General features: G+C 33.8%; 1 protein-coding gene across 13 annotated transcripts in view; it reads left to right on the plus strand.

Moving 5' to 3' along the window:
• Positions 1-554: 554 nt before the first annotated feature.
• The window catches only part of LOC126976963 (sortilin-related receptor-like), a 49,536-nt gene continuing 37,473 nt past the window's right edge, over positions 555-12,617 (plus strand). The window contains exons 1-10 of one of the 13 annotated variants that reach the window (XM_050825582.1): positions 555-665; positions 4,031-4,192; positions 5,171-5,314; positions 6,342-6,485; positions 6,584-6,724; positions 6,824-6,967; positions 7,066-7,209; positions 8,073-8,216; positions 8,301-8,444; positions 10,206-10,505. In XM_050825582.1, the coding sequence (XP_050681539.1) occupies positions 590-665; positions 4,031-4,192; positions 5,171-5,314; positions 6,342-6,485; positions 6,584-6,724; positions 6,824-6,967; positions 7,066-7,209; positions 8,073-8,216; positions 8,301-8,444; positions 10,206-10,243 (1,281 nt within the window). In that variant the 5' untranslated portion in view covers positions 555-589 and the 3' untranslated portion in view covers positions 10,244-10,505. Of the gene's footprint in view, positions 666-4,030; positions 4,193-5,170; positions 5,315-6,341; positions 6,486-6,583; positions 6,725-6,823; positions 6,968-7,065; positions 7,210-8,072; positions 8,217-8,300; positions 8,445-10,205; positions 10,531-12,617 lie in introns of those variants that run through there. The other 12 variants (XM_050825578.1, XM_050825581.1, XM_050825579.1 and 9 more) reach the window with 12 other exon arrangements.

The following is a 12,617-nucleotide window of genomic DNA, read 5'->3' on the forward strand; positions in this document are numbered from 1 at the left end:
TAAAGGGTCAGTTAAAGAACGCAGCTTTTTTGGGAACGGCACGCATCGTGCGGAAGTTCCTCAGTCTGTCGCCCTAACCACCGGCGGAATTGTAGTGAACCAACGCCGGCGGGACTCTATTTTTTAAATTTATATTTGTAATATTGTTTTTTTTTGTAATTAATATGTTATATATATATAAATGTATAAAATAAGATGAAATTATAATAAAGAGAATGATAATAAAGAAATTTCAAATCAAAATTATCATCAGCTGAACGTCCTGCTCGTCTCGTCCCTTATTTTCATAAAAAAATATATAAATGGAACTCCATCAATAAACACAGAAGTCCTAATACAGCTCCATAATTGTCATTTTCTTACAGTCTCTAAAAGTACGATTAAACATGATGCTATAAGAATGAATATTATAATAATATTCATTCTTATCAAAGCATAACAATGTACTCAACAACAAGGAGTGTTTCATCCATGAATCAGACCTTTGACAAGAGAGGTGAAGTCTCTAATAATTGCGTTATATAAAGCTGGAACTTTTATTGTATTTAGTTATCCCTCATTTAGTTGTTAACCGCCTCGGAAGATCAAAATGGCGTCCGCTTGTTATTTAATTATTATTCTTGTGTTATCTGTGGCTAGCGGCTATGTCACGACTGAAAATAGCGGTAATTTATTTTCATTAATCCTCACATTTTTATTGTTTCGGCTTTATGTATCTATTTTCGTAAATATCATTTTTATTAATATCAAAACCAGAGTTATATAATATTTTTTATTCACCTCAATAGAATATTTATCCATACACACTCAAACACACAATACACACACATGTACCCATATTTTGTTAAGTTTATATTTTAAGTTCCTTAGTATAGTTTTTATAAATTTGTTACCTTATTCTGGATTGTAAAATCATAAATGTTACTTCTTTTGTTTAAAACCTACATACTGTAATCAGTTTTGGTCTTATTCTTCTACTTTATAATATGACAGTGATGTACAAAAACAACACACCAGGGAGGCTTCTTTGCACAGGAAGCCGACTAGATTATGGGTAACACAACGGCGCCTATTTCTGCCGTGAAGCAGTAATGAGTAAACATTACTGTGTTTCGTTCTGAAGGGCGCCGTAGCTAGTGAAATTAGTGGGCAAATGAGACTTAACATCTTATGTCTTAAGGTGACGAGCGCAATTGTAGTGTCACTCAGAATTTTTGGGTTTTCCTCAGCGGCACTGCATTGTAATGGGTAAGACGTATCAATTACCATCAGCTGAACGTCCTGCTCGTCTCGTCCCTTATTTTTATTAAAAAAAATAATGACGCTGTAGATTACATGAAAGTAAATAAATACTATATAATAAAACTTGAAGAAACTTGATATCATTTACAATATTATTATACATATGAATTGCATAATTACTATTTAGAACAGCATTGACTATTAAAAATTAAAGTTCGATTTGAAATTTAATTACAAATAAATATAGTTCAAACCGTGCAAGCAGTTCTCGTGTTATACATCTAGATCATTTAGACGACATTATGACTCAGCGGTTAGTGACCGCACCTAATATGTTAGTGGTCCCAGGTTCGAATCTCAGTAGGTGCAAACATTCATATAAATATCAAATCAAATCAAATTAAAATCACTTTATTCATGTAGGTCACGGAAATGATACTTATGAATTTCAAAAAAATAATTTTCTTATTGTATCTACCGCTACTTCGTAAAGGGTTGAGCTAATGAGAAGAAGTAGCGAGAAACTCATTGCCACTGTTTTATATCAAGATTTGCATTTCCATCGATTTACAAATCATTTCAATAACAATATGTTATATGTAAAATGATGCAACAAACATACTCATACGTCAAATAGTCAATTTCTTACATGAGTAAGTTAAAAAAGTAAATGTAAATTAATACAAAAGTTATTGAGTACAGTAGCTGCATCATCCACACACCAAAAATAAATAAAGGTATTCTGTGAGCATTTTTTAATCGATTGTAAATAAAAATATATATACAAAAATATGGATGATTATATTTGTATAAATAATATTGTAATAAATCGTTGTATTAATTTCGGGCAAGATAATTCGTATAAAAGTGTATCAATTAGATAATTCGACGTAATTCCAGAAAAACGTTCCAAGCCCCAATCAGGTCGAAATTGAGTTAAGAACACAAAACTGGTCACGTGATTCATATTAACGGACTCACAAAAAATTGCAGCCCTACTGTCACTCTTTATATGACATCACGTGTTAGTAGCCCAATCCACATGTATGAAATACACTAATATTTATTAAACTTTAAACACGAATTCAATGACGTTGTACACGAATTACTTAAAATGTGATGTTTGTGGCTTGGAACGTTTTTCAGGAACTACGTCCAAATTAAACGTCTAGATAGAGTCTCATGCCGTTGGACAACCAATAAAAACTGGCCAGGAATATTAATTTAGTGTGCGTGACAAGCTACGTTTTACACTTATGATTCGTATTACACTTTGTGTTAGTGTGCGTGAATTGCTCAAAATAGAGGTTCGTTCTAAAGTCTCTTTTTTTCGACTTTTTTGCAGCTGCCATAGTCTATCTAGATATATAAATGATCTAGGATATATCAATATTAAATTGTGGTGGTGTCATGTATACCTTTTAATTATCATAAGATTCCCCAAGAAAATGTAGTTACAGACAGAAGCTACTGATCTTTTTTTTAATGATAATAAGGGACGAGACGAGCAGGACGTTCAGCTGATGGTAATTGATACGCCCTTAACAATCCAGTGCCCCCCATAACAATGCTCATGCCCGCTCAGGATTCTTGAAAAACTCAAAAATTCTGAACGGCAACACAATGGCGTCGTCACCTTGAGACATAAGATGTTAAGTCTCATTTGCCCAGTTATTTCACTAGCTACGGTGCCCTTCCTTATAATTTAGCCGGCATCCTGTTGCAAAGGAGCCTCCCATTGGTAGATCTAATAGTAGTATAGACTATTTTGTGTTTAATTGAGCCAAAATAAATGTTGAACATAAAATCTTAATTTGAGGTTCGAGTCCTTAGGAGACGCCCCTGTGAGCAATAAATTTATCCTCCACATTTTCCGCCCAGATTTGTTGGTAAAGCTTTTGAGCTACCAGCGTAGGGGAGGTTTTTAGCCGGTAGTGGATCTCGATCTGATTCCGGCGGCATACATCGCCTTAATACGTAAATTTACTTTTTACTATGGAAAAAGAATAATTTTGTTCACCATAACTTCGTTAAAGTGTTAGAATCTCATTGTTCGTTAAATCAATATTTACAACTACATCATTTTACAAATTATTTTTAATAACATGTATGTAAAGTAATGAAACAAGAATAATATATCATCATCAGCCCGAAGATGTCCACTGCTGGACAAAGGCCTCTTTTCAAAAGATTTGACGATCGGTCCTGCGCTGCCCTCATCCAACGTATTCCGGCAATCTTGACCAGATCGTCGGTCCATCTTGTGGGGGCCTGCCAACACTGCGTCTTCCGGTACGTGGTCGCTATTCGAGGTCTTTACTGCCCCAACGGCCATCTGTCCGTCGAACTATGTGCCCTACCCATTACCACTTCAGTTTTACAATCATTTGGACTATGTCTGTGACTTAGAATACTAACTACTACTATTACTAAATTATTATTATTAATAAACGCAGTGTAAAGTCTAAAATTACATCTCCCTGTCATGTAATTCTGTAGTGACAAAGGTAAGATAAAGACAAGCAATAACTTTACTTCGCGTTTTCTAATAACACAACTAGAGTTTTTAAGTACAGTTCCTACCTTTTTCATCAATATACATACTGCTCAAGCTATAACAATGACATCATTAATTTATCCTCATGTGTAATGAAGTTTTAGACATTTATGTATAACTCAAAATGTAACATCAATTTACTGTTTTATTATTTCAACAAATGAAATATTTAATGAACAATTCATGGAATTAAGGTTACCTTATTCTTAAAACAAGTTTATTTGATAATAGCAAAAGAAATCGAAACTATACTAATTCCAAGCAAGGGATTAGATGTTGACGAAAATATGAACAACTGCGATCCAGCCACATGCTATCAACTATGCCAAAGAATGGGATATTACGGTGGTACCTGCATTGGACAACGATGTATTTGCGATGGTCTCATCAATGGTAATATAGCCTTCTTTTATTTAAAATCATCAATATTCGAGCGGCTGCATTCCACCACCGACTTTACGTCAAAATGCAAAATACCACCCGCATTACGTTGACGTCTGGTATTTCTACAAATTTCTTGCCTCGCACAGCCTCTTTGTGGAATTAATTACCGGCTGCTGTTTTCCCGAACCGAAACGAGTTAGGGACCTTCAAGAAAAGAGCATACTCCCACCTTAAATTCCATGGGCGGTTGTCTCACCACTTCCATCCCGTGAGCCTTTTGCCCGTTTGCACCCTCTTATATAAAAATTATTATTATTCTTATTATATGAAACGATCATTTTAAATAAATGAAAAATCGATCAAATACAAGTTGGAATTTTTCGAGATGGGTGGGATTTTGTTAATTTTGGGTATGTTCCGATATGCACTGCGATCACTGTACAGTGTGACGTCAATTTAGTATACTGTGAAGCCGTTCCTTTATAGCCAGTTATATTGGTTACTATTTAAAACGGAACGCAATCCCGGATACTGTCAGCCGCATTTTTGACGCAGCATTCAAATGAGTGTAATAAAATTTTCTAGTTCATTCGATTTATGACGTCATATATTTCCCTAGGGTACTGCGGCAGTATACTGGCAGTCCATAGCGAAACGAATTTTTCTACAGTGATAGCACTGTGAAGTGCTCGCAGTGCATATCGGAACATACCCTTTGTCTTCACCATTGTAGTGTCTTGACATCTAGTCTGAATTAAATATGTACAATAATTACATAGACAGTGACATTATTCGTAAGACATTAACAGCTCTATAAAGAATGCATAGCACAACGCCAGTTCAAATTGGCAATTGGTAGTGCTACGTACTGAGAAACAGTTGTGTCACCCATGACCAAAGGCGAGACGTTACAACCATCAAGGATGTGAATGTTTTAAACAGAAAAAAGCAAAACAGTACTTAATTCCGATATTTTATGACTTACAGTAGAAGAAGAGACTGTCAGTCCATTACGGGATTGTAATTACAATGAGTGTGACCAAAGATGTCGTCGACTGGGCTTCCCTGGCGGAGCTTGTGTAGGAGACAAATGTAAATGTGACAACTTCCTCGATATGGAATCAAACAATGGTATCTATAATCATAAGAGTAAATGAACAGTATAAATAAAAAAAGTTGCCAAAAAACTTAATTTTAATTTTTTTGGCTTACAGTACAAGAAGATACTGTCCATTACGGGGTTGTAACGAAATCAGTTAGCGCGATATTGAGTTATTCGTAAATTTTTTGCGCACATACTTATAGCATATTTAAGACTTTTATGGTTTTCTCATGGTTCCCATTGTCAGATCTGGACCAAATTGCAACGGAACCACACGGGAAGCACCAGCTTTCAAATAAAAAGAATTATCAAAATCAGTTCATCCAGTCGAAAGTTCTGAGGTAATAAACATAAAAAAAACATACCGACGAATTGAGAGCCTCCTTCTTTTTTGAAGTCGGTAAAAAGAGCGACTCTGTTGTTTTAATTTCTGACTGTGTCTTTTCATCTGTCCCATTCTGACAAGCAGGTCTTGTCTGGGGACTTGTCAATAATTGTACCATATTTAATGAAAAAATATTCGTTAAATAAAATTACTAACGCTTTCTGCATATCAAACTTATATAAATAAAATAACCTAACCGATGATAAGTCACAACGTCTTTTTTTGAGTCGTTAATGTATTATTTAAGCACTTTTTATAGCACATTTAGGCTTGTTGATTGACACACGACTAAGGAGAAAAGTGTGCTTACATTGTCTTTAAGCACACTTTTGCCGTTCCGCTATCAGACTGCGAATGATATGTCCATTTGTATAGAACGTCATTGGGTTTAGTACGTGAATATTTTAAACATAAAATGAAATGAAATGAAACGATTTATTTGTATGAATCGTGGTAACATAGTTGTTAACAATTATTTGGTGTACAGCACAATTCGCCAATATATCGGCAGTATTATTTTTGGCTAAAGTATTCTTTTGAACTATAAAAACATTTATCTATTAGCCATAATTTTAACTTTTTATGCATTAATGTTTTAGGCATCTCTCTAATATTCTTTGGAAAAAAAGCAACAATACTACTTTATTCCGATATTAATTTATCATTTACAGTACAAGAAGAGACTGTCAGTCCATTGCAGGACTGTAATTACAATGAGTGTGACCAAAGATGTCGCCGCCTGGGCTTTCCTGGCGGGGCTTGTGTAGGAGACAAATGTAAATGTGACAACTTTCTTGGCCTGAAATTAAATGACGGTATGTCACAGTTATTTCATGTGTTTTAGTACGTGAATATTTTAATCATAAAAAAGCAACAATACTACTTAATTCCGATATTAATTTATCATTTACAGTACAAGAAGAGACTGTCAGTTCATTGCAGGATTGTAATTACAATGAGTGTGACCAAAGATGTCGTCGACTGGGCTTTCCTGGCGGGGCTTGTGTAGGAGATAAATGTAAATGTGACAACTTTCTTGGCCTGAATAATGACGGTATGTCACAGTTATTTCATGTGTTTTAGTACGAGAATATTTTAAAACATAAAAAAGCAACAATACTACTTAATTCCGATATTAATTTATCATTTACAGTACAAGAAGAGACTGTCAGTTCATTACAGGATTGTAATTACAATGAGTGTGACCAAAGATGTCGTCGACTGGGCTTTCCTGGCGGGGCTTGTGTAGGAGATAAATGTAAATGTGACAACTTTCTTGGCCTGAAATTAAATGACGGTATGTCACATTTATTTCATGTGTTTTAGTACGAAAATATTTTAAACATAAAAAAGCAACAATACTACTTAATTCCGATATTAATTTATCATTTACAGTACAAGAAGAGACTGTCAGTTCATTACAGGATTGTAATTACAATGAGTGTGACCAAAGATGTCGCCGCCTGGGCTTTCCTGGTGGTGCTTGTGTAGGAGACAAATGTAAATGTGACAACTTTCTTGGCCTGAAATCAAGTAACGGTAAGCTATAATCAAATTAAATGTAACTGCATGTGGCGGGTCGTTCTTTCCCCTAAGATATAGTTGAGGGAGGGAATGACTGGTCCATACGTCATGCTCATGAACGGGTGCTACTTGGCAGTGGTGGCAGGATGATCTGGTTACGAGACTCTGCTTCATGTTTTTAAAATAAAATTTATTAAATTTTTCTAATCACTTATAAAATGCTAGCATGATACCTTTATTATTTACGGTGTGTGTGGATTGATGCAATCCCTTTTTCTTACTTACCTACACGTGTAAGACATTGAGTACTTATTTCACGTATGAGTATTTATGTTGCATCACTTTACATATATTGTAATTGAAAGACTTATAAAACCATGAGCTGTAAATGTACTGTTGATTTAAAAATGGTGGCATTTAGTTTCTTAGAACTTCTTCTCATTAATGTTCAACCTTTTCCAAAGTGGCGGTAAATGTAAAAAGGTAAGTTTTGACATTCATAAGTTGCATTTTCTTGACCAGTATATATGAATATGATTACGTATGATTTGATTTAATTAAATAAATTAAGCATATATAATACGTGAATATTTTAAACAAAAAAAACAACAATACTGTTTAATTACGATATTTATCATTTAAAGTACAACAAAAGACTGTCAGTTCATTAAGAGGTTGTAATTACAACGAGTGTGACCAAAGATGTCGTCGCCTGGGCTTTCCTGGCGGGGCTTGTGTAGGAGACAAATGTAAATGTGACAACATCCTTGGTCTGAAATCACATAACAGTATGTTATAATCATAATCAGCATATTTAAAACGTGAATAAACAGAAAAAAGCAACAATAGTACTTATTTCGATATTTTATGACTTACAGTAGAAGAAGAGACTATCAGTTCATTGCGGGATTGTAATTACAAGGAGTGTGACCAAAGATGTCGTCGACTGGGCTTTCCTGGAGGTGCTTGTGTAGGAGACAAATGCAAATGCGACAACTTTCTCGATATGGAATCAAACAATGGTATGCTATAATCATATGAGTAAATGAACAGTTTAAATAAAAAACGTTGCAAAAGAACTAAATTTATATTTCTAATACTTACAGTACAAGAAGAGACTGTCAGTTCATTACGGGATTGTAATTACAATGAGTGTGACCAAATATGTCGTCGACTGGGCTTCCCTGGCGGTGCTTGTGTAGGAGACAAATGTAAATGCGACAACTTCCTTAGCCTGAAATCAAATAACGGTATGTCATTAAATTAGTAAATATTTCGGAGAGTAGTAAGATTCGATAATGTTACTACTCAGATAAATTTTATATACAGTAATAAAACAGTAGTTTAACTTCAAAATAGACCACCCGAATCGACGCACGCACACATACACACGATTTACACGGCCGCTTAGCAATCTTAGGAAGACAAAACTCAAGTCAAGTAAAATCTATGTTTACAATCCTTTACTTATTACGCATTTTCTGTAGATGTGGGTTTATATTTTTTTCTTAGCATTATAGAGAACCTACTACTATAATATTACAAAAGTACAAATTATCTAACAGAGGATACATAAACAATAATATTTGCATTTCTTTTTTGTTAAATGTATGTGAGGTATTTTGGTTCTTACTTCAGGTATCTTTTATTGAGTAATGCAGCGGTGATCTGTTTACATCTACAGAAATGTGTAGTTGATGAAATTTCAATAATATTTCAAGTAAATAGTGTTATTATAAGCAAGAAATTATAAATAAAGAAATGTTTTGTTAAAACTACTAAGTGCCACGCCGTACACCGGTGTCCACTGAGCCCGATGAAACATTTTCGACGCAATTTTTTTTTAAATATTGGCTTTGTTACATAGGAGCCGTGAACTCATATCGCTCAAGGTCGCCGGCATTTAGTGTCGCCTTAAATTATCTGCGCCGCGCCGTCCGCATAGTCAATATTTTTTTATGTACCAACCCTAGCGATCCGCCCAGACAGGTATAAATTTCAAGAGACCGCTACTGTTCTATTTCTTGTATTGTGGTATTAATACTTTACGAAACTGTAATTATTATTATCGTCAACGTGACTAAAGATATCTTCGATTTTCTAGCGATGCCTGTGTAAAAGATAAGCTTCAATGTGAAATCGACTCAAAAATAGGTGAGATATTTAAATAACGGTCCTTGAGTGATTATTCAAGTGAAAACTTCTTTAGCAACGTTGTGATTTGAAAGTGGATGAAACGAAAAGCTAGATAGTAAAAAGAGACAGACACAGAAATTCATAAGATTTCGTTTGAGAAAATAAGATAGGAAGCATTATAATATTTCGGTACCAGGCGATCATAGATGAAGAAGAGATTGTCCTATGTATGACGCGAGTATACCTGATACCATATTCTGACGTTATGCCCATGACGTATTACTACATAAACACCAGGAGAACATAAATATGGTATTGGTGATAGTAATGTCTTTTATAGCGGTTGAAATCGTGTGTCAACCTAGCAACATGTACCAGGACTTCATATGAAATGAAATTCATTTTTGATTGAACTTCATTTGAAAATGTGCAGCAGTCACACTGTATCAACAACAAGGCCAAAAATAATAATTGACGCAGTATTTCAAAGATATATGCACCATATTAAGACCAAAGTATTTATTTTATACTTTAGTTACCATAAGCCTCTTGTGTCATATATCGAAAATGTAAGCTCTGAGTTTGAATAAATATGTGTAATATATACGAAAAAAAATGTAAAATAATTATCAAACTTTGTATCACTATCATTACTAAAACCTACAATTATCCCCTTCCAGAAATTTTACATTCGTCTCATTATCTTGCAGCCAATATTTATGAAGGTTACACTTCTATCACGTGTGAATGACACACATGGTTTTCTTATATTCGAAAATTATCACTTGGAGAATTTCTACATTAATTATTTCAATGCTGTCTTGCAATATATTTTAAATATTATATTAATAACATAAAAATGTTGATTATTACAGATGGATATACTGGAGAAATCAATCTTCGAGTATTGTAATAAGTAAAAGGCTTCTAATAATTTGCTATTTGAATACCTTTATTGTTTATATACTATTATATATATTATTGAAAGTGTAATCAAAGTGTATCATCTATAATCCAAATAAACAATTATGATAATAAAAGGGATATTAATGATTTCATTTAGCACTTATTTTATTATTTGTATGTGCTACCTATTGATAGGTTTCAAGTCGGTGCCAAGCCAAATGTAATAGCAGGTACCTACACTCGCCTCGCGTGACTTTGAACGGGATATCTTCGCCTTAGAACCAAACAACCCAAACGGGCAAGCACCGACTTAAACCCTATTTATAGGTAGCACATACAAATAATAGTATTTTATTAATATTAAAGGTAAATAAGATTTACATATGACGTGTATTAAATTAAATGTCTATTAAGTTATTATATACTTTTGAAATTTTGAAGTCGGTTTTTTTAAACGTAGTTTTATATAAACCACTATTGAAGTGTTCTGATTTTGTTCAAGCTTAATTAGATAGTGAAGCAAAATATGTAACGACTTTCTCTTTTTAGAGGAAAAGTGCTGCAACCCAACATTTGCTAGGATGTTTAACTGTTTTTACATCACTTACATAGGAAAATCAAATTTTATTAAAATTTAATATGGCCCATGTTGCTTGGTGATACTATACAGATACTAGCTGATGCCCGAGACGTGGTCCGCGTGGACACCAGCAAAAATACTATGCCCGCATCTAACCTATATGTTTCTCGACCTTTTGTGAATATTCATGGATAATTGGAATTAAATATTGTTGATAATTCTATTTTTATTATGTATATACAATATATGTACGTAGTATCCATCTGTTTGTTTCACATACAGCTGGTTTCGCAGTGAGAGATTATATAAAATTCTCGTGTCACGGTGTGCGGGACCGAATTCCTCCGAAACGGATTGACCGATTCTCATGAAATTTTGAGTGCATATTGGGTAGGTCTGAGAATCGGACAACATCTATTTTTCATCCCCCTAAATGTTAAGGGTGGTCCACACCCTTTTTTATTTTTTTGACATTTTTTTTTAAATTTGTTTGATTATGAGTCCGCAATAAAAAATACATACAATTTAAAATTTTCACCCATCTACGATAAACACTTACTTTTGTATCGCGATTTTAATAATATTCTAATTCATCCACAGACACGCAATAGAGTTGCAATATGGCAATCGAATATAATGATTATTGTAGTACCATAAATTTTATGTACGATATATTTGGTAGGTCTGAGAATCGGTCGTCATCTATTTTTATACCCTAAAAATATAAATTATTGAATTTGTTTATTACTTTATATGGCAATACAACGTTTGCTGGGTCAGCTAGTTTTTATATATTAATTACCTACGTGATTATGATTTTCTTCAACAAAAATGTATTTTTTTAAATAACTTTTAACGACATCGTTTAACGATAAAACGGTTGCATTCGCAATTTAATATTAAAACTGTAACTGACCTAGGCCCGAGCTGTAACTTTCTATTTACGACCCATAAAGCCTTTCATCTCAACACTCTCTATTGGAAAGCCGTTTTAAAGGCTTGTAATAAATCGCCGGGACTTTCTGTCGCAGATACATTTAAATTCTCGTTTATTATGATTTAAGTTATACAGTCAAGCCGACATTGAACAAAAACCTTTTTTATTTTATTAGGTTCGCTAAACTATACACTCTAGATATTGTATAAAACAGAAAAATACGCTAACTTATTGGGGCGAGTGCCTCCTTCTGGAAGTAAACACAGCATGCTAAAAATGCTAAAAACAATAACTTAAGCTATAGATGAACACAATTCAACCCCACAGTACCCAAGCCAATAATCCGCTTTTTCTAGCAAAAGTCTTCTGAACCTAGGGACTGACGGATTGAATATGTCTACCTTAAAACATAATAATGTCAAAATAAAATAAAATTATGTATCTTTATTAACTATTTAATATTTAAAATCCTTATAATAATGATATAAGAGAATTTTAAGAGCCCGCACAGACAGAAAGCGGTCTGGAGTTTGGTATTCTGGATTCAGAGTTCTGCGTTTTTTATAATGTACCGAGACCTAAGTCTTAACAACAACCCAAACAGAAGGTAGAACGCGGCGTTTTAAGCAGAACGTCGCGTTTCAGAATTCCGCCGGGACAGAAAACACCAGAACACCACAAAGCCTGGTTTCTTTTTTATTCTTGAAGGAAACAGTACAACTTAATAAAATTAAAAAACAAAACATAACATATGCATATGCTATGCATAATAGACCAATAGTTTCCACAAAAATAAAATCCAATAATTAACTTACTCAGACCTACCCGATATACACACAAATTTTCAAACAAATTTGTGTAGCC

Source organism: Leptidea sinapis, chromosome 43, assembly GCF_905404315.1.
Source record: "Leptidea sinapis chromosome 43, ilLepSina1.1, whole genome shotgun sequence".
In the NCBI taxonomy this organism is placed as follows: domain Eukaryota; kingdom Metazoa; phylum Arthropoda; class Insecta; order Lepidoptera; family Pieridae; genus Leptidea; species Leptidea sinapis.